Source organism: Citrus clementina, unplaced genomic scaffold (assembly GCF_000493195.1).
Source record: "Citrus clementina cultivar Clemenules unplaced genomic scaffold, Citrus_clementina_v1.0 scaffold_1, whole genome shotgun sequence".
Lineage (NCBI taxonomy): Eukaryota > Viridiplantae > Streptophyta > Magnoliopsida > Sapindales > Rutaceae > Citrus > Citrus x clementina.
In genome coordinates this window covers 5,404,113-5,427,711 of record NW_006263303.1, presented here as the reverse complement: position 1 = coordinate 5,427,711, position 23,599 = coordinate 5,404,113, and the positions used below count along the sequence as shown (strand labels likewise).

Below are 23,599 nucleotides of genomic sequence, written 5' to 3'. Positions count from 1 at the left end.
CATTGATCTATACTACAATAGATTCGTGTGCTTGCGAGTACATTAAAATTTGCACAACAAGTTTTTGGCGCCGTTGCCGGGGAGGTAAGTACTTTTAATTCAGAGAATTAATTTTTGTGAATAATTTCTTTTATTTGTTTTCTTGTATTTTTTTTATTTTTATTATAAAAAAAAAGAAAAAAAAAAGTGAATCTACATTTAAATGTTAGTATTTTTTTTTCTTTTTCTCTTCTTTAAAATTCTGTAATTTCATTTTCAATTTATTTTTTCTTTGTAATTTTTTTTTGTTTGTTTATCTTATTAATTTATTTTTAGTTGATTTATTTCACGTATTTGTTTTTATGTTTTTTTTATAGTAAGGTTGTAATAGCGCAATAAGGTTAGTATCGTAATTTCTCCCTCTTCTTTATTTTTATTTGTTTTGTTCCCATCTTTATTTTTATTTTATTTGTTTTGCATGCATGGTCGTAGGTCATTATTACCTAATCTTGAACCTATAGACCTTGAATTAGAAAAAACACTTCGCACACAAAAACACATTAAAAATAAATTTGAAATGGATTTACAAGCACCACAGGAGAGGCCATTTAAGGACTATTTTAGTCCCTTAGCTAATTTGAGCACATCATGCATAAGATACCCAAATGTAGCTGCTAGGAGTTTTAAATTAAAACCTGTGCTAAATTGTCTCCCCACATTTTATGGCCTAGAAAATGAGGATCCATATAATCATCTGAATGATTTTCATGCTATTTGTCAAACTTTTAAATACGAAAATTTTTCAGATGATGATGTAAAGCTTAGATTATTCCCATTTTCTTTAAAGGATAGAGCTCGTTCATGGCTTAATACATTGCCTGCTAATAGCATTGCATCATGGGAACAAATGGTAACGAAATTTTTGAATAAATATTTCCTAGTGCATAAAACCAATGCTATTCGCAGGGAAATCTCAGAGTTTACCCAGAGAGAGGACGAGCAATTTTTCGAAACATGGGAGCGATTCAATGGGCTACTCTTGAAGTGTCCACATCATGGGTATGAGAAATGGCACCAATGCCAATACTTTTTGGAGGGATTACTACCGAATGTGCAAGAATGGCTAATGGCAACAAGTGGAGGAGAGCTAATGTCAAAAAGTGCATCAGAAATTTGGGAGTTTTTCCAGCGACAAGCGGATAATTCCCAACAACGGAGTCGATCACTCAGGAATACTAGAAGAATTAAAGGAGTGAATGAGGTTCACATTGGCGAATCAACTTCAGGAATCAAAGAAGTCAAAGAGATGGTTGAAGGTCTTGCTCGACAAATAGCATCGTTATCGACTGCTAAATCAACAGAACCACATGACCATGACTCATACTCAGATCAAGCCAATGCCATAGGTGTAATGAGAAAGCCATCAAATTACAACCCATACTCCAACACATATAACCCTGGATGGAGAGACCACCCCAATTTTTCATGGTCTCAAGGATTCCAACAAAATGGACCAGCAGCTCCAGCTCCACCAATGCAACAAATTCCTCAAGCCTCTCAGCCCCCATTTAGACCATTCAATCAGAATCAGAACTACTCTCAACCCAGACCATGGGAGGATGCATTCCAAAATTTCAAGAATGTTACTCACTCCACGATTGAGCAACAGAACCGCACCATTGATGGACTACGAAATGAATTGAGAGCGGGCTTCAACTCACAAGCTCAATCAGTTTCAAACCTCGAGAAGATGGTGGGACAACTTGCTTCTTCAGTTCAGACCTTGGCAATGACTGTTGAGAAAGGCAAGTTTCCAAGTCAACCAGTGCCTAATCCTAAAGGAGTGCATGAAACAAGTACCAGTTCACCACAGCAGCATGGAGAGGTCAAAGCAGTAATGACCTTGCGAAAAGGAAAAGAAGTCGACAACAAAGTGGAGATGCCGGTGACAAAAGAAAATCAAATTGTACCTGTGAATGTTGAGGACTCATCACCGAAGGAGAGAGAAGAAACCAACCCACGGGAATATGTTCCCAAAGCTCCATTTCCTCAGAGGTTAGCTAAAGGAAAAAAGGGAAAATCCACAGGTGAGATTCTTGAAATCTTCAAACAGGTAAGTGTTAACATCCCTTTACTTGATGCTATTAAGCAAGTTCCATCTTATGCCAAGTTTCTTAAAGACCTTTGTACTAAAAAGAGAAATATGCATGTTCAAAAGAAGACATTTTTAACAGAAAACGTTAGTTCTATACTCCAACATAAAATTCCTTTAAAATGCAAAGACCTAGGCTCCCCCACTATCTCATGTAGTATAGGGAACCACACAATTGAGAATGCTTTGTTGGATTTAGGAGCTAGTGTAAATCTTTTGCCTTACTCTGTATTCGTGAAACTTGGACTTGGAGAATTACACCCAACTCCAGTGGTGTTATAGCTTGCAGATCGGTCCACGAAAATACCTCGTGGTATTGTGGAGGACGTGCTTATCCAGGTAGACAAGTTTTATTTTCCTGTTGATTTCATTGTAATTGACACTCAACCAATACAGAACTCGATGAAGCACATCCCCATTATTCTAGGTCGACCTTTCTTGGCAACTGCGGATGCTCACATTCAATGCAAGACTGGAAATATGCAGTTGTCCTTCGGCAACATGACTATGGAGCTAAACATTTTCAACATTGCCAAACAACCTCACAGTGCAGATGATGGAATTGTTGATGTGGATTTAATTGAAGCATTAGTTGATGATACTTTTGTTTCAAACCTTAGTGATGATCCTTTACAAACATGTTTAACTCACTTTGGTTTGGATTTTTATATTGACAGATCGGTCGATGAGGTCAACGCCCTGCTTGACTCAGCACCATCTATGGACACTAATAAATGGAAGTCAAGAGTTGAGCAACTAGCACCATCAGAGAAGCAACTCATTCCATCATCAGAATCACCATCAAAACTCGAGCTCAAACCATTGCCCAACACTTTGGAATATGCATTTTTGGGAGAAGAAAGCACTCTGCCGGTAATCATCTCATCATCCCTCAATGACGAACAAAAAGGTAAGTTGTTAGATGTTTTGAAAGAGCACAAAGGGGCATTAGGATGGACCATAGCGGACATAAAAGGTATAAACCCAGTAGACTGCATGCATTACATTCACCTTGATGAAAATGCTAAATCTACTAGGGAAATGCAACGTCGGTTAAATCCTAATATGAAAGAAGTTGTTAGAACAGAAGTCCTTAAGCTATTAGATGCTGGTATCATTTACCCCATTTCTGATAGTTCATGGGTTAGTCCTGTACAAGTTGTCCCCAAAAAGTCAGGAGTCACAGTAGTTACCAATGCTGATAATGAATTGATACCCACTAGAGTGACTACAGGATGGCGTGTATGCATTGATTATAGAAAGTTGAATTCTGTCACACGTAAAGACCATTTTCCTTTACCATTTATTGATCAAATGCTTGATAGATTAGCAGGACATGAATTTTATTGCTTTCTAGATGGCTACTCAGGATATAATCAGATTCCCATAGCACCAAAAGATCAAGAGAAAACTACTTTCACTTGCCCTTTTGGCACATTTGCATATAGGAGGATGCCATTTGGATTATGTAATGCACCTGCTACATTTCAACGATGCATGTTGAGCATTTTTTCTGATATGGTTGAACGATTCCTTGAAGTCTTTATGGATGATTTTTCTGTCTTTGGTGACTCATTTGATCAATGTTTACATCATCTAACACTAGTTCTGCAGAGATGTATCGAGAAGAATTTGGTCTTAAATTGGGAGAAATGCCATTTTATGGTAAAACAAGGTATTGTTCTTGGTCACATCATTTCGAGCAAAGGTATTGAGGTTGACAAAGCCAAAGTGGATCTCATTTCTAATCTTTCTTCACCCAAAACAGTCAGAGAAGTAAGATCTTTCCTTGGGCATGCTGGTTTCTATAGACGTTTCATTAAAGATTTTAGCAAAGTTTCTAGACCCTTATGCAATCTACTTGCTAAGGATGTACCTTTTGTCTTTGATGATTCATGTCTTGTTGCGTTTGAAAAGTTAAAGCAGTTGTTAACATCATCACCCATCATTCAGCCCCCGAACTGGAACTTACCATTTGAGCTCATGTGTGATGCATCTGATTATGCAGTAGGAGCAGTATTAGGACAAAGAGTTGATCGAATTCCCCACGTTATTTACTATGCTAGTATGACATTGAATGATGCACAGTTGAACTATTCAACTACTGAAAAAAGAAATGCTAGCAGTAGTGTTTGCATTAGAAAAATTTCGATCATATCTCATTGGTTGTAAAATAATTATATTCACGGATCATGCTGCTCTTAAATATCTTCTCACAAAGAAAGATGCAAAAGCTAGACTAATTCGTTGGGTGTTACTTTTGCAGGAATTTGACCTGGAATTCAAAGATAAGAAAGGGACAGAAAATGTTGTGGCGGACCACCTCTCTCGTCTCCATTTTGACACAATTACAGAATCATTACCATTGAATGAGTCATTTCCAGATGAACAATTAATGAATGTAGAAGTATTACCTTGGTATGCTGATATAGTTAATTATCTTGTTACAGGTAAACTTCCAGAGCATTGGACCAAGCAAGACAAGGCTAAATTCTTTGCAGAAATAAAGAATTTCTTTTGGGATGACCCGTATTTGTTCAAGTATTGTGCGGATCAAATTGTTAGACGATGTGTCCCAGAAAGTGAAATTCAGAATATCCTTTCATTCTGCCATGAACAAGCTTGTGGAGGCCATTTCAGTGTTAAGAAAACAGCGACTAAAGTTTTACAATGTCGTTTCTATTGGCCATCTATATTTCGAGACGCTTACACTTTCTGTTCTTCATGTGATAGGTGTCAACGAATGGGGAGCATTACACGGAGAAACATGATGCCACTAAATCTAATTTTAGTGGTTGAGATTTTTGACGTATGGGGTATCGACTTCATTGGACCCTTTCCCCTGTCTTTTGGCCATCAATACATATTGGTTGCTGTTGACTACGTATCAAAATGGGTAGAAGCAATTCCATGTAGGACCAATGATCACAAGGTGGTAATAGCATTTTTAAAAAGCAACATTGTTTCACGCTTTGGATTCCCTCGAGCAATAATCAGTGATGGTATTCACATGTATTTTAGGGGCATTATAGTCATTTCACAATAAAAGAGAGATCAGACGGCAAAACGGACATCACTTTTGAACTCAGGACGGTCGAAAACCTTAGGAGGAGCATAAAAGGAAAAATGGCACTATTCACATGTACGGTACTATTCACGTGTACGGTACTGTATACGTTACTGTTCACGACACTGTTCACATAGACGGATGATGACGTGGCATTGACCGATGATATGGCATTGACTGATGAGGTGTCACGATCCTGTTGGACTAAAATTCTTATGTACTGTTGATGGTGACGTGGCAGCATATCAGTGGACGAAAAATCTCGCGTACGGTGCATGCATCACACAGGATTATTTTCAACCAAACCGCGTTACTGTTCATCCGGGTCAAACCGCGTTACTGTTCAAAGTCGGGTCAAACCGTGTTACTGTTCATCCGCGTGGTCAAACCGTGGACTGTTGACTGATGACGTGGCGCAATCCTGAGCGTCCAAACTGTTTTTAATCCGATAGCCATGATTTACTCCATGTATCTATAAAAAGGGGACCTCCCCCCCCTAATTTGATATCTCTGAATCCATTTTTGGGATCCATTTTCTGTAATTCCTTCTCCATCTTGTATTTTCTTCGTATTTTAATAAATTCCCATTTTGCCCCTAGTTCAACTATGAGTGGCTAATTTTCTTTCAAGCTTGGGTTGAAGGTGAAGTCTCAACATGTGTCATGTGCTTAATTTGGTAAATTTATTTTCTCTTCCCCTCTTGTTTTTGTGGATGTTTTGACTTCTCGTCGACAAATAATAATAGTCTTGTCTAGATACCGCCTTGGTTACACCGGCTCTCTAGTATAAGGTTATTATTATTTGGCACGGTAAGCCCTTAGCACCATATTGATTAGAGCGTGGTTCATGAGGTGTGGATTCCCCCCTCATGATTTAATTGGCATTAATACGGATTATTTAGCCCATGATGCATGTTGATACGGATCCAGATACCCAAGTACGTCAATTTAATAGATTTTCTCTTCAATTTATTCTCTCAATTGCAATTCCAATTTTAGAATTTATTCTCGCCATTTTAATTTAAGTTTTAGCATATTCCAAATCATTTCCACCACAAATCCAATCACCCATTTACAAAATTAATTCTACACAATTAAAATCCACCTCCTCGTGGGATCTGTTGAGTGTTAGAAAATGCATATTTATAAAGGAAAAAACCGTCATTTTACATTTTAAGTCTTACTAACAACCCTTACTTTTATATATTTAACCTTTTTGTGATTTAATTACATGTGTTTTATTTTAATTAAGTATTTTATGTATTTTAGGGGCATTATAGTCATTTCACAATAAAGGAGAGATCAGACGGCAAAACGGACATCACTTTTGAACTCAGGACGGTCGAAAACCTTAGGAGGAGCATAAAAGGAAAAATGGCACTATTCACATATACGGTACTATTCACGTGTACGGTACTGTATACGTTACTGTTCACGACACTGTTCACATAGACGGATGATGACGTGGCATTGACCGATGATGTGGCATTGACTGATGAGGTGTCACGATCCTGTTGGACTAAAATTCTTATGTACTGTTGATGGTGACGTGGCAGCATATCAGTGGACGAAAAATCTCGCGTACGGTGCATGCATCACACAGGATTATTTTCAACCAAACCGCGTTACTGTTCATCCGGGTCAAACCGCGTTACTGTTCAAAGTCGGGTCAAACCGTATTACTGTTCATCCGCGTGGTCAAACCGTGGACTGTTGACTGATGACGTGGCGCAATCCTGAGCGTCCAAACTGTTTTTAATCCGATGGCCATGATTTACTCCATGTATCTATAAAAAGGGGGCCTCCCCCCCCTAATTTGATATCTCTGAATCCATTTTTGGGATCCATTTTCTGTAATTCCTTCTCCATCTTGTATTTTCTTCGTATTTTAATAAATTCCCATTTTGCCCCTAGTTCAACTATGAGTGGCTAATTTTCTTTCAAGCTTGGGTTGAAGGTGAAGTCTCAACATGTGTCATGGGCTTAATTTGGTAAATTTATTTTCTCTTCCCCTCTAGTTTTTGTGGATGTTTTGACTTCTCGTCGACAAATAATAATAGTCTTGTCTAGATACCGCCTTGGTTACACCGGCTCTCTAGTATAAGGTTATTATTATTTGGCACGGTAAGCCCTTAGCACCATATTGATTAGAGCGTGGTTCATGAGGTGTGGATTCCCCCCTCATGATTTAATTGGCATTAATACGAATTATTTAGCCCATGATGCATGTTGATACGGATCCAGATACCCAAGTACGTCATTTCAATAGAATTATCTTCAATTTATTCTCGCCATTACAATTCCAATTTTAGAATTTATTCTCGCCATTTTAATTTAAGTTTTAGCATATACCAAATCATTTCCACCATAAATCCAACAACCCATTTACAAAATTAATTCTATACACAATTAAAATCCACCTCCTCGTGGGATCGACACTCGTCACCATAGATCTATACTACAATAGATTCGTGCGCTTGCGAGTACATTAAAATTTGCACAACAGGATCGACACTCGTCACCATTGATCTATACTACAATAGATTCGTGCGCTTGCGAGTACATTAAAACAGACCTAGCTAGCGTGTCAAGTTGGAAATAACTGACTGACATGTGGCAAGTGCTAAGTGGCTGAACTAAATCTAGAGTTGTTAATTAGTTAGAATAATAGCTTATAAGCTTAGCTAAGTAAGCTTATCAACTGTATTGAACTTTTGGTTAATAAAAATCGAGAATCTTCTATTTCATTTTCTCTGTTTTTTCTTTGTTTCCAAACATCTCATTACAAATTCTAATAGGTTTTAACTAATCTCTCTTGTCAATGAACTTTTGGTTGATTATGGACGCCTTTTTTTTTAATCTAAACGATATGAGATTTCGTACAAATTTAATTTGTAGAGACCTCATCACTTGGAACTTGTGTTGTATCCAAAAGTATCCCCAACCCAAAGAAAATAAGTTCAATTCTATAACTCATTCATTTTTCTTATAGCCCAATGAATTGAGGGAATAGGCGTCCGAGGAAACTTTATTTCAATATATAAATATAGGCTTGCATACAAGCAAAATCATATATTCGAACCAATAGACGAAGCATTGTCCCTCGTTGATCCACGTGAGCCAACTAGTCAAAGTGGATCCATAAGTTGGGTCCGCCTCGCATGACATCCAACGAGGAAGGAACCAGCGGACTCTGGGTAAAGTTTTGTCTAGCTCGAGCTCGACGAGTAAGCAAATCATTCTTCGTTGTAGCCTCTCATGAGATCACTGTTCTAACTTCAACGAAATGAAGCAAGTGCGAATATCAACTTGACAAGTGATAATGATGGTCTTCTAAATAAGGACGGTCATAGAATTCTTTCGACGAGTATATATGAGTGCCTAAGTAATGAATTCTCAAGTTGAAAAAAGTATTCTTCCCTTTATCAAGCTTATCATACAAAATCTATCATTCACTGGCCTAGTAACGAGTTGATGGATGTAATTTATATACACATTTTATCTTTAATTATATATTTGTTAGTTTTTTTATTTGTCATTTTTAATTAATTGAATTACTTTATTAAATAGGGAATTAATTGGAGATTATGGATAAAAAAAATGAAAAAACTCAATTTAGGAAGTTAAGGAGATTAAATTGAGAATCTATTGAAGGATAAGAAATTAAAAGAATCAATTTATTGAGATTTAATTCAAAAAGAGAAGAGATGCATCACGTGAGAAGCAATTGCTATTACTATCAGCATGTGCATGGCATTAAAAAAAGAAATCCTAATGCAATTCTAAGTGGTGGGCAAGTGGGAGAGTAAAACAAATTAAAGGCCAAGACTTTTGGCTTTAGATTTAAAAAGGTGGGGCCAATTTTGAGGACTATATAAGGTAGCTTTTGGCCTTTGGACAGAGAAGGAGAGGGAGCCGCCAGAGAGGAGAAAAAAAAAGGAGAAAGCATTCGGCAGAAAAGAGAACAGCGGCAACAGCAATAGTTCGGCTTTCCATGGCTGACTTTATTAATTTCGTTGCTTCTAATTTAAGTATGTCTAACTAATTTTTTTATACTGAGATTAAGGATGAAACTTTATTTAATAAAATAATTATCTTTCTATTTAATTAATTCTCTACATGTGTACTTTAATGTTTATGGTTATTGTTTCACATGATTAGTTGAATGTTATTAAATCTTTTCACAAATTTTGTCATACATTATTGATTGTTAGGATTAATATTTGACTAAATCTATGTTAGATCTATGAAGTATAGACATGATTATCTTTGATTCTGTGTCTTTCATTAAATTATTTACACAGAGTACTTAGGAAACTTTGACTCTTTGTTATTCGATATGTTTATATAGGATACTTAGATATCATACTATTAAGCAGAAAAATAACGTACACAAGATTAATTTTAATTGGACTTAATTGTTATATCCATAAGATGACATATATTGATTTCGAATTGTCACTCTAAAATTAGGGATTAATTAATAATTGGATAATTACTAGTTAAATAGTAATGGATTCTGAAACCTTGATAATTTTTGTCTTATTAAATTTTCATTTGCTTTAATTGTTTTCTTAGTTTAATTAGTTTGATTTCTCTTAAAAACTCAATTTGCTCAACTATGTTAAGATTAATATTAATTTTAGATTTAAATTAAATTTTTTAATTTATAGTGTGAGTTCGAACTCATTACTACTATTCTATTTTTAAATTTATGCGCTTGTAAGTATTTTGACCCGATTTCATATTTGGAGAAGAGAGGAGGATGAAGTTCCACCTCATCCCCTCCCAATTTCTCGTTTTAATTTTATTTTTTGAAATTAGTAGTGAATAAATAATACAATTTAAATTGTAAAATATTAAATGTTGATGTAAATAACAAATATAAAAAAATTTATACATATGACATAAGTATTAATTAATATAAAGACTTTAATGTGATTTAAACTCAACAACAGCCCAAAGACTATAACCGACAAGCGCACAATCCATAAATCAAACCCTTAACCAATCGCTCATAGTCTCATTCATTCTTTCCAAATTATTCGCGCCTCAACTAGCACCTATCTCGTCCTCATCTCATCATAGCTCAATAGGACATTACCTCCTCATCTCATCATAGCTCAATAGGACATTACCTCCTCATCTCATTTATTTAAGTATGTATATCTATTTCAATTATTTCATTATTGATATAAAATTATTAATTTTTAGTTATAGGATTATGAAGATTTATTAAAATAATTATTATGATAATTTATATTTTGTAGTATAACTTTTTTAATAAATTAATATTAATGTAAGATATACTGTCAAATTTTATTTATTTATTTTTATTTTTATATAATTAAATTAAATTCAAAAATTAAAAATATATTAATTATTTAGAAATTGAAACCTTCTAGATTCTTTGCTATCATTCGGGAACCCTATATATCGCCTCCTCCCAAATAATTCTAATAGGATCGACGAGGAAAGACCATATATAAAATATAAAGAATAGGCAGGGGGATGGCGGAACCCTTTTCTTCCCTCGTTATTGCCATCCCTACAAAAAATCACATGGGTCATTAAACCAAGCTGTCATCGGGCCTGTCCAGCCCAATTAGTATCCTCGTCCTTTCGGTTTTGGACTTCGCATCATAATCGCTCGCTTTCAAATGTCATAATTGGACGAGTCCGACAAAACGCTGGCGTTGCATCTCTTCTTTTGCGAAGTTTCGTTGTTTGCCACGTCAGTCATTTGCCTGGCCATAGTCAATCCTTTCCTTATCCACATTCTTCTCTTCCTCCTCCAAAATTTTGAAATAAATAAATAAATAAAATCCGATACCGAAAGAATCCAAACGATTTAACATTTGGAAACGCACTAAAAAGATCCTCAATTCCTAAAAAATTAGCAAAAAAGTAAAATAAAAAATAAAAAAAGACACAATGCTCAAATCACCCCTGCTTCTCTCTATTCTTCTCGTCCTGATACCTCTGTCATCTTCGGACCCGAACCCGCCGACCCTGGCCCATGCGGAGCTAACCAACTACGGGTTCCCGATCGGGCTCCTTCCTGTCTCGGTTCAGAGCCACACTCTAAACCAAACCTCGGGCGAGTTCTTCGTTCATCTGGGAGGTGCGTGTAGGTTGACGCTCCCGCCGGACAACTACCTGGCCACGTACTCAAACAAAATCAGGGGGAAAATCGAGCAGGGTCGGATCGCGGAGCTGGACGGGATTCGGGTCCGGGCTTTCTTCAAGTGGTGGGCCATCACGGGGATCCGATCAAGTGGGGATAATCTGGTGTTTGAAATTGGAATGGTCACGGCCAAGTATCCCAGTAAGAATTTTGATGAAAGTCCCGAGTGTGACGGCCATAAATCAGCTGCTTGATGTAGGTTTGGGTTTCTAAAATTCAATTTTTTAAAAATAATTAATTGCTGTTACATTGATCAATTTTAGAGTAAAGTTTTAATTTTTATTATCGGAATAAATAGAAATGTATTAGAAAGTGGTAGGAGGGGCAAGTTTGTAGTTTGACGAGGGAACTGAAAGTCTTGTCGAGTGACCGTAGAAGGAAATAAGAAGTGGAAATGGCAAATCCCAAATCCCAATTCAGTGGTTTTAATTCAAGCGTTATTCGTACATGTACTGGAACTCTTAAGTGATTGTGGTATTGATGAACGAGGGAGTATGATAACATTGCATTGTGAATTTGATGCTGTTCAGAGAACAGTACAAGCCAGAGTTGAGCGTAATAAATCAAACTCTTATTAGATCATAGCTTCTAACAGCTTCATCTTCATGGTTCTACTTTATAGTTAGTAATGGGGAGAGTTGTTAAGATCCTTTTTAGAAAATATGAATGCGTGTTTATGCCTGAATTTGGCGGCTGAAATTGATGTTGAGTTGCAAAATAACACTTTTAGTATTAAGGCCAAGTAAATTTTATCGCAATAATGTTGGGCCTGGAAACTCTAGTTCTTTTCTGCAGACAATAGAGTTTTATCTGCTGAATGCCTCATGCGGAGACTAGAGAGCAACCGTTTCTTCTTACAAATTTTACCACGAGGTCCAAGACATGCATATTAAAAATAGACTTCCTATTTGAGCTTGTTAGAAATGCCATTGTCCATTCTGTAGGATAGTAAGCATAGTACACATTAATACTTTTTATACACCAATATGCTTAATTTAACTCGTAATTCACATTCTACAATGCTTTCATCCGCATCATGCATAATTTTACTTGGTTATGCATAATTCACATTCTAGTCGGCTTGTTATGGTGTTGATGATTGGACGAAAAATTCTATCAAACTCGCGTCACGAATTTTCATATTTCTTTGCAGGGCTTGCCGTTAGCTGCAGGAAATAATATTATATTAACATAAAGCAGGGAGTACTAGCCACTAGGCAATGAATTTGTAGGTTTGTAGACTGCTTATGTCAATCTTAACCAGGTGGATGAAATCCTCATGGTATTTCTTTTCCTGCATGTAATCTGTAAATTCGGTTATGGATTTCAGCCTTTATTATGGCTGTGTCAGTCTCTTCTCGTTATGAATAATGGTAATATTGGAGTTCTGAAATTATTCTGGGTATTGATTGTTTTGAACTGTGTTATCGTATATACCTTTTGTAAATTTTTAGCTAAAAAATTAGGTAGAAATTTCAAAGAGATGGTGATGCCAAAGCATTGTACAATAGATATGATGTTATGCGAATAAAACTTGAGGAACAAGGTTTCCCTCCATTACATTGCCCTTCAATACTTTTTACTGCAAAATGAAAAATAGCATCCACGGATCAAAGAGACTTAGTTGAAGCGGTATAATTCTCAATGAACCGAGTGAACTCGTCCAAATGCTTGTAGCTCAAATGCGTACTGCCAAAAATATCTCTCACTGCCCGTGCATTCGCTCTAAGTGGCTCACCTTCTTGGTCCACCACGACTCGCCTAATGCAATCGGCCACTGAGTCCCTCGTAAACGACCCATCTTGCTCATTTCTCTCTACCTCAAGCCCGAGCCGCCTGCTGTGCATCAACCTAGCAACCAACCCAGTATCCGAACTCCCGGGGAGTAAAATCAACGGCCGTCCCAACCCGAGCGCCTCAATGACCGAACTCCAACCAGAGTGAGTCAAGAACCCACCAATAGATGGATGGGCCAAGATCCTTAACTGAGGTGCCCAATCCGTCCACACCAAGCCCGTACCGGAGACCCGGTCTTGAAACCCGGGTGGGAGTAGATGATCCAGGCCCGATTCCCCTTCGACAAGTGGGCGGTTCTTGATTATCCAAATAAAAGGCAACCCGGATTTCTCTAGTCCATAAGCTAACTCATGCAGCAGCTCTTGACTGAGAGTCATCTCAGTCCCGAATGCAGCATAAACCACCGAGTTATTTTCCTTACTGTCAAGCCAGTCTTTTAACACCGGCCAATGCTCACCCGCGGCGGAATCTTGGAGTGATGGTGCGAGCAAGCCGACCGGCAAAACCGGTTTTTGGAGCATCTTACCGAGTAAACGAAGAGCGTCGGGTTCAAACTCTGCACAGCTCCTGAGAATCACGACTCGGCAATCTTGAAGCACAAATGCTGCGCGAAGATAATCGGACACCGAGTCGTCCATGCCGTCCTGGTTGATTAACGTCTCGTAGGGTTTAAAAGCGAGATTAGATTGAAAGTCTATCCACTCAGGGACCACCGTGAAGTCCTCTGGCTTCTGGCGTCGACCTGCGATCACGTCTGAAGGCGGGCCAGTAAAACAAAGAGTTGCGGCGCTGTATATGCTGAAGAAGACTGAGTTGACGCCGAGTTGAGCGGCGACAGGAGGCAACCAGTGAGAGATAAAGTCGTGAATGATCCAGTTGACGCGTGAATCTTGGAGGAAGTTTGTCAAGGGAAGTTGTAGCAAGTCGTGGGCCTTTTTAAGATAAGGAACTTTGTGAATGGGTAATTCGGCAGTTGACTCAGCTCCCTCTGGCAGGCCATCAAGTTGAGGCAAAGGAAGCTGTATATAGCTCAAACGGGAGGACAAATTAGTGGGAATTTGTGGGAGGCGATCAATATTTTTTGGGGTGGAGATGTAAGATACGTGGTGACCCTTTTCAGCCAAAAACATGGCGACTTGGAAAAAAGGCATGATGTGGCCGTAAGCCAGCCATGGAAACATTGCTATGTGAAGCTTCTGTCTGTTTTGAAGATCCATATTTGCTTGGAGATTGGCTCTAGTTGTTGTTTCTTTGCTCCTCTTCTTCTTTTATTTTATGTCAATTACTAAACATAGTTTGCGGTACTGGAAGCGGTGGGTGATTGATTAATTGGCCTACTTAACATAACAACATTGCAAGTGGTCTCATTCACAAGCAGCTGTTGTCAATTATGGCCGGCAGATTTGATTTGAATAAATTTTTTTATTTTTAAAATTTTTTAAGTTTTTTTAATTTAGTTAATTTTTTTATATTCTACCAAATTAACGAGTTTTAATCTATAAGTTCATAATTTTTGTGAAAGAGCAAAAATTATGATTCACTCATTTATTAGAACTCGAGTGCTTATGGTCTTGGTGCATTAGGGAACAAGGTACGTAAAAGTTTATTGTAATTTTGATTCTGTTACTAGAAAGCTGCTTCAAGCCACGGTTGCAGTTTAGTAATTTAAGCTCTCATTGGATTTCCATTAAAGAAATAAAAATTAAAAATTAAAAAAACTCGTGGGATTCTTGCTTCACCTCTTCATTGTTCTACTTTATAGTTTGTATCTACATACTGCATTCAGAAAGTTAGAGATGAATAAATTAATTTAAAAAATATCTTAATTTGAACTGAATTCTTTAGGCTTCATTTTCTAAAATAAAACAGAAAGTTAATCCGCATTCAACTCTTGGCATATGTCCGAAGATTTTTTAATCAGATTAATTTACATGATTATGACAAACTCGCAAATAGTAACAACGAGAATATTGATAATGCAAGCAACAAACAAAATAAAAAATATCAGTGAATGTTATATTAAATTCAACCGCATATATCATGTATGTATTAATTAATTGTAATACATTAGAAGTATTTTAGAATTTTTATAGTAAAATGTGGGTATGCGACCAGGTTTGATTTTTTTGTTTTGAACTCCGATGATAATTTATTATACTAGGCTTGGGTTTAAACCTTAATTATTTTTTTTAAGATTTAAATGTGAAACCGGATGATTGCAAATAAAGATTTAAATTACTATCATTTTTTTAGTCAATTCTATAGATCTCTAATCTATTAACAATAATATAGAAAATAAAAATTAATTTTCTGCCTATGTAACTTAAAAGAAAATTCTTAAAATTTTAAAGAATAATCACCAAAAAATTAGAGTCTTTTAAAAATATGGGATCCTACACCACCGCCTAATTTATTTAGAGCTAAATTTATCTCAATTTTTTATATTTTAAATAAAATAAAATAAATTAAAATTTATAATAATTTAAAAAATAAATATTTTAAAAATTATTTGTTTTGCGGCAATAATCTGAAATTCAGCTCATTAATGACCACCTGGCTGTCGTTTCCTTCGTCCTTCGTCCTTCGTCCTTTTTCCTTTTTTTTTTTTGTTGTTGTTGTTTGCATGATTGTATCTATCAATTATTATTTTAAACTGTTTGGAGTAGTGGCTCATAGGATTGGCAATGGAATGGGATAGGATGATATGAAATTTATTAATTTTAGTCCTATCCTGTATATATAAATGGGATGAAAAAATATTTTAACCTCATTCCTATATTTTTTTTAAGATAAAAATATATTTTAATCTCGTCTAAAAAAAAATGAAATCCTACGGATCCCATTCTAATTGAAAAAATTTATATTTTTAATCGGTAATGAGACGGAATGGGACAGAATTTGTCAATCTCACTCTCGTCCCGCATATGTAATTGGAATAAAAAAATATCTTAATCTCATCCTTAAATTTTTTTATAAGACAAAAATATATTTTAATCTTGTCCTAAATGAGATAAAATCCCGCAGGATCCCATCCCATCGAAAAAAAATTATCATCCTTAGAGGCCCAGGGGTGGTGGGTGACTAGTAGGCCCAGGTCTATACGTAAGTCTAGGGATGGCAAAATAACCCGGACCCGGCTCGGGCCCGGACGAACCCGGATAATTCGGACTGGGTTGAACCCGCACCGGAATATAAAAAAATCCGGGTCCGGAATAAATTTTAATAACCCGGATATATCCGGATCCGAGTCCGGGTTTAGGTTAACCCGGACATCCAGAACCTGGACCCGGATATTTAATTTTTATATTATTTTTTAATTAATTTTATTGATTAATCTAAATGTGTTATTGTTTAGAAATGTATTAATTTTTTATTTTTAGAATTTTAGAAATTAATATTGATTCATTGATCCGGGTTCAAAATTCAGATTTTTTTGGGTTGAACCCGGACCCGGACCCAGGTAAAAAAATCCAGATTAAAATCCGGATCCTGAAAAAAAATGGTATCCGGGTCCGGATCCGGAAAGACTAAACCCGGATCCAAACCCAGATTTTGCCATCCCTACGTAAGTATGTGCATGTCACATCTTTGCTGTCAGTGAATCAACGTCTGTTTCAGCTTTGTTATGACCACGTCGCCAAGAGGACCCCATTGCTTGTAGCCCGTTTGTCGCCAGCGCACCTGCCCCACGCCTATAAAGGACGTGAAATTTTTTCCCCAAATATAGGTCTAAACGGGGCCATTGTATTGCCTGCAAAAATTAGAGCGATTGATTTTTTTTTTTATTGAAGATTAATTTCGAATTACTCTTCTCATCAAATGATAATATTCAAAATATGTTAAAATTATTGAAAACCTCAATTTTTCTCTTATTTGTGTTAGGAAGGCAAAAAAATATTTATTAATTCACTTAGGCTTTAAGCGAACCTTTTTTTTTTAGGCCTTCATATATTCAACAACATCAACTCTAAAAGAAATATAAAATAGCTCAAAATTTATTCTTTTTTTTTGTCATATGTCAATGTAAAATATAAATTAAAATTTTAAAAAAAATAAGAACAATAATAATTTAAAATAAAATAATTATAATGATAGCACTTGGAAAGTTGACTAACTGGAATGAGTATAATAATCATAAGATGATAGCAATGGATTTCAAAAAGAAGAATTTTCTTTATAGAGAAAAAAGTAAGAAATTTTTTTAGTTTAGATTATTGTTTATTCAATGTCTATTGGTTTTTAGGTTTTTAATATAATTTAATGGAATGCAAAATATCAATTCTAACATTAATAATTTTGATGGAGTATTTTTCTTTCTTTCTTTTTTTCCTTGAAAGTGAAAGCATTTAATATGTTCCTTGGAAGGATTAACAAACGAAAGGATTAAGGGTTACAGTCATTAATTGTACCATGAAGATAGTATGATATAGAACTTTTATAAAAAGATATAAATCTTAGGATATGTTTGTTAAATATCTTAAATCTAAAATTTTAGTAGTTTAAAATATTTTTTTAAATTTGTTTGTTTATTTTTGTAACTTACATTTGATTTTTTGACAAATACTTATGAATAAGAAAAGTGAATTTTTATTACTTTTATTTAAATGTGAAGTAAATACTGTATCCTAAAAATATTCTTTTAAGGCCATGTTTGCTTAAGCGTAGAGGAGTGGGGAGAGGAAAAGAATTTGATTTCTTTTCCACTTTCCCCTGTTTGGTTGAACCAAATTTAATTGAAATTCAATTTCTATCAGATTGAGTAATTTGCATTACTTATCAATGGATAATGATTTCAAATTCCTCATCTATTGGAATATAAAAATTCTAATACTATCCTCTAAATAAAATTAATTTTAAATAAGTTAAAGTGCAAATAATTTACATTTAGTTTCTTAAATTAATATGATGAACTTATTTGAAAAACGAAAAAGTAGTAAAGTGAATTGCTGGACAGTCATCGGAGACTCGTGGGCTTTTCGCCAGAGAAGCGCTTCACCTTTCAAACTGATACTAATGGAATCCTTATGAGCCGATCTACAACTCTCTGGAGTTAGAAATGCTAATACACATTGTTATTTACCTCAAATCTTATTTTAATGTTTGGAAAAATTTTAACTTTCATATTTCCGACCATATACTGTATTTGCTGTCAAATTAACACTTCCAATGAGTAAATCATCCATATATGATCATTATTATGTATTTAACGAGATAAAAAATAACGTTCAATAGTGGCCAACAGCGGTCATAGGTGACGGCTGCGACGGTCAACTACTGTCCAAGACCTGGTGTTGTAATTTAAAAAAAAATCTCTATTTAACTAGGTATTTCAATAGGCTAATATATTATTGTTTTCAATAATTATAAATATTTAGAAACTAAATTGAATATATAACTAGTTATGCAATGTTACTTATTTTGATTATAAAATAATAATGAATAAAAAATATAATAAAAAATTAAATGTTTTGTTATTAATTTATTTTCTATATTAAATTAATTCATAGTTTAATTATTTTTTTAAATTTATTAATAATATTAACATTAAAGATAATGGGTATATTTGTCCAAATAAAAAATATGTAATTTCTTTTCCTCTCAAATTTAATGTAAAACAAAACAATAGCAATGAATTTTTGCACTCCTCTTCTCTCATCACCTCTCCACTCCTCTCCTTTTTTTTTTTCCTTTTCTCCTCTCCTCCCCTTTCTTGAAACCAAACACCACCTAAATATATTTGTTTTCTTATACTATAAAAACCTAATCCCTTTATTTATTTTGACTTATAACGAAATAAATGTCAAATAAACATGTTTAAGTTTTTTTTTATTTATAAAAACAATCAAATGCCACTTGTATCCAGATATTAAAAAAGAAAAACAAATATATTGTTTATATATTTATAGTTAGACACACTCAGACTTTAGATAAATTCATATATATTTAGATTTTTTTTAAAAATGTTGCCTTTGTTTCAACGTGAAATTATCAAATATAGTATTTGTATGAGGAAAAAAAATTTAAACTTTACACAATTATGAATGGGAATAATAACAAGAAAATGCCTAAAAATTTATTTTTCCCTACATACATAACTTAAAAGAAAATCTTTGAAATTTCAAAGAATAATTGCCGTGAAAAATAGGGGTCATTCTAAATATGAGATTTAAGTGACTGCCTAGTTCACTTAGTGCTAAAGTCGTTCCCATTAAATAAAAATAAAAATATATTAAAAATTATAACAATTTAAAAAATAGATATTTTAAAAATTGTTGCTTCAACAATGGATAATTTGAAATTTATCCATCTAAAGAGCTAGCTATTGATTCCTTTTTTTTTTTCCAATCAATTATTATTTTTTTAAAAAATGAGATTCATCCCACGTTAAGCACCACAGTTAGCACAAAACGGTGTGTTTTGTACTAACTATAAAATAAGTCACTATAGCGCACAACACACACTCGTCTCACACAGCTCTCACACAAACTCACACTGCACTCATGCTAAAATGTAGCGTTTCTCACACATCTGACTACTTTGTGCTCTCTCCGTCGGCGTTCTCTCTCTCTCTCTCTTGCTATGGGTATCTCCACACCTAGTTGTTGGCTCTCTTTATCTCTCTCTCTACCCTGTCGATAACTGCAACTTCACTCTCTCGACTTCACTTGTCATTGGCTGCGTAATCGATTTGTGGAGGTAATTTATTTCATTATTGCCAAATTTTGGTTGTGCTGATTACGAATATGTAAAGATTCAATTGCCATTGTGTTAAATTGTGTTGACAGTTTTTGTTAAAACTTTCTATTACAAATTGTAAAATGCTATTCTATTGTTTGATATTTGCTATTAAAACTTGCTGTTAGATATTGTTAAATTGTGTTGATATATACACTTCATGAGTTGCTTTTGGGATGATTATGCAAGAAAATATAAGTTGCAACAGGCATATGAATTAGTTTAGATTGATTTGTATTAGGCAAATGAGTTCAAATAGATTGATTTGTAATTGCATTTTTTAGTCTTAGGAGCTTATTGAGATGACTTTGTGCTGGAAATGGCACCATGATCACTATAACTAGAGCTTATTATATATATATAGCTACAAATCACATCCTTTATATGCCTTTTTTTGTTGAATTTATGATCGGAAATATATGCTTGGACATAGTTACGTTGCATCTACACCCAATTAGTGTCTTTAGTAAATTTCTATAAATTACTTTCCAACTTTACAAATAAAGTAGCATAATCGAATGAAACATTATCCCTATTTATATAAAATTATAATTTGAAAAGCTTTCAATTCAATAGTTTTGCTCTTGGATCGGAACAATGACATTTAAAATGACAGAAGCTTAACTTAGGATGCCTATTTCACTCACAAGGATAAAGATTGCTTAATTTTAACTTTAGCTTCATTAATTCAAATATTGACAAACTATGAGTTGTATATTTAAGTTATTGGTAAGCTTATTAAGCTGATCATGCACAGAGAAAGCATTTGATTTGTATTTGCATTTGAGAATTACTATTATGTGTTGTTTATATTTGAAATCATCATTATGTGCTATAATGACTTACCTTGACAATCATTATGTGCTTTTGTTTATATTTGTACATAATTTGTTCAATCATTATGTTTTCTACCACAAGCGAAAATCAAACACAGCTAAAAGCTTGTGAAAAATACTGCAACAGTAGTAAGGTCTTACAAACTTCATGTACAAGAGAAAATTTGAATCGTAAGTTTTAAAAGTGCAAAAGATGTGAGACTTTTGAATGGGATAATGATAAGAAGAGCGGTGAATCTAATGACTTTGGAGAGATGAAAGATCGGGATATGAATGAGATTATAATTGACATCTTATTAGGAGAAGTCTGCAAGTTGGGGTATAAAATAAAATGCTTGTCTCTTAGATTTCAATTGTTTGAGAAAGAACTTCAACAAAGACAACGTGAAGATCAAAGGCAATTGACATAGAATGAACTACAAAAAAGAGAACCAAGTCTTATTGTAAAATATGTCCCATAATTAATTATAACTGTTTTAATATGTATTATATTTAAGTTGTATACTTAACTAATATATCGTTATCCTTTTTTTTTAGAAATATATCATGAATACTTCAGTAGATGCAAACAAATTTTCACGACATTAATGTTAATGTATTAGCTTCTCTTATTAATATATTAGCTTTTGTTATTTCATTAGTTGACTTTCATATTATACTTGAAATTAATGATAATTGGTGCATATTGAGTAAGAAGTTTGAGAGCAATGCCAAGAGAATGCGTTGTAACTGAGATCAACACATATACCCAGAAGCATTCCAATACCACACGACTAAAACTACAAATATGCCACTAATGGAAAAATATGCCATTATAGGAATAAGTCCATGTATCAAATTCACAAGCTCACAAGCTCACAACTCATAGCCAAAGGTTTGTATCATAATATGAATGAGAATATAACAGACATTTGCATTCTTCATTCTTAAAATACAAATACAATATTATTCTATGAAATCACTTTGAAACTCCCTATTAACTCTGTATTCATTATCTTATTGAAAGAGTGGTTGCTGAAAATGTCCATGTAGCTGGTGTTATGGTTGCTATTATAAAAAATAAATATCTTGTTATAATAAAGAAAATAAAGTAGATAAGATGAGCAAATACTAAAGTAGATAAGATAAGCAAATACAAAATTTATCACCACTTACCGTGCAAGAATTTTGTGTAGATGTTGGATAAACATTATCCCCAATTACATGATACAAGTTCATAAGATCCTAAAACAAACATATAATAATGGAACTTTAACGAAACGATAATAAAAAAATTATATACATAAAGTGCGAAAAAGCTTACATTAACAATAGTCCATAATTCCATGTGGGTACATATTCCTATCAACGGAATTTCCTTCAAGATTTTGAGGTGTTGGGATCACAGTTGGATCACAGTTGCCACTAGATCCATCTTGAAAAGTCAACAAAACTAACATTTGAACATCATTTATGAAATAGATTATTCTACTTTAATAAATTTTAAAATTAAGCTTTGCATTAGAACATGCTGAATTCATTTTAGATTTTGAAAATTTGTTGGACTTTTTTCTTTGACAAAGTGGATGACCTTTACAATGCTTAGCTACTGGATCACGTACTGTCTTAACATCATTTGTTGAAATTCCCACGACATTACTACAACTTCCTTGGCCTGTAGAAATAGTTGCTTCATTACCTCCGCACTAAATTATTTTCGGTAGATCTTTCCGTACATTCTCAATCCAATTCAAAACAAGATTACAACTTTCAACATTTGTTGTAGCCATATTTGTAATTTATGCAATACTAATAAAGATTTTCTCATATCGCTTTTGTTCATCTGTGCAACTATGTTGTTCATAACTTGTCTTCATCCTACTATGACATCTCCACACATCTTTTTCTCCATCTTCGTAGGTGTACTTTTCTGGAAGTACCTCTATGTCATTGTGTATTATAATTGTAATGTCATGTCTACAAAGAATTCATTTAAACTGGAACCTTGAACAACTACAATGAATTTCACCATTTTTTTTTCAAAATGTACTTTAAAAAAAGTTATTTTTTTTTACTGTCTCCAACTTTAACATTCTCTCTAACTATATATTCACAACCCATAGAATTGACAAATTCATAATATATCTTCCCAATCAACTCTTGTTGAAATTCTTGAAATTTCGAAATAGTGTACATATCTCAGATTTGCTTCTCAATCGCATAAAATGTCACACATGGCATTTGTTGGGAAACACATAAAGACTCATCTTTTTCCACTAAGTCAGACTTTTTTTAGGCTCTTTCTTAACTAGTATCTACTAAATGGGTGGTCAACAAACTTAATGGTTATTTGACTTATATATGTGTGTTGCTACAATAGATTCTAAGCAACACACATATATAAGTCAAATAACCATTAAGTTTGTTTAACACCCAACTATATCAAAGTTTAGTTTATAACAGGCGATAAAATAGTAACAACACACGTTTTTGCCATTAAATACATTGCTAGAGAAATATAAAAATAAGCAAATAAAAAGTAGAAATTGAGATACGCTAAATTCAAGCCGTCTTTCTCTTAGGTTTGTGCGATCTCTCATTCTTTTTCTCAAAAATCTCTTGTTGCAGCCCTCAACTCTCTCTTATTCTCTTCCTTTTCTTTTTATCTCAGTTGTTTTTTTTGTGACAACCCCCTTTTTGTTTTCACAAGTGCTCTTTTTATATCTTGAAATTAGGGCAACCAAACGCATGTGGCCGCGTGTCTCTTTTTTTGGCAACCTCGGATCGCATATTTTTTTGTGCCGTCTGTCACTATTTTGTTTGCTAATGATAGTGACAGTGCAGTAACAACTGCAGCATGCTTTATCG

General features: G+C 34.3%; 2 protein-coding genes and 1 non-coding gene across 4 annotated transcripts; 1 reads left to right on the top strand and 2 right to left on the bottom strand.

Moving 5' to 3' along the window:
• Positions 1-937: 937 nt before the first annotated feature.
• On the bottom strand, positions 938-1,041 carry LOC112095973. Its single transcript, XR_002904133.1, has one exon. It is a non-coding gene; the product is annotated as a small nucleolar RNA R71 (small nucleolar RNA).
• Positions 1,042-10,894: 9,853 nt separating this feature from the next.
• LOC18055775 lies at positions 10,895-12,816 on the top strand. Of its 2 annotated transcripts, none has more exons than XM_006451027.2 (2): positions 10,895-11,579; positions 12,538-12,816. In XM_006451027.2, exon 1 carries the CDS (start codon positions 11,132-11,134, stop codon positions 11,576-11,578), a length of 447 nt encoding a protein of 148 aa, XP_006451090.1. In that variant the 5' UTR covers positions 10,895-11,131; the 3' UTR covers position 11,579; positions 12,538-12,816. The 2 variants fall into 2 exon arrangements, with proteins under 2 accessions (XP_006451090.1, XP_006451089.1); XM_006451026.2 differs by having other exon boundaries at positions 10,895-11,583; positions 12,538-12,777.
• A 95-nt stretch (positions 12,817-12,911) lies between these two features.
• LOC18055776 (UDP-glycosyltransferase 91C1) lies at positions 12,912-14,509 on the bottom strand. The gene has a single exon (XM_006451028.2). It carries the CDS (start codon positions 14,396-14,398, stop codon positions 12,995-12,997), a length of 1,404 nt encoding a protein of 467 aa, XP_006451091.1. The 5' UTR covers positions 14,399-14,509; the 3' UTR covers positions 12,912-12,994.
• Positions 14,510-23,599: the final 9,090 nt, after the last annotated feature.

Coding starts and splice junctions, on each gene's coding strand:
- LOC18055775 (XM_006451027.2), top strand. CDS start 11,132: ATGCTCAAATCACCCCTGCTTCTCTCTATTCTTCTCGTCCTGATACCT.
- LOC18055776 (XM_006451028.2), bottom strand. CDS start 14,398: ATGGATCTTCAAAACAGACAGAAGCTTCACATAGCAATGTTTCCATGG.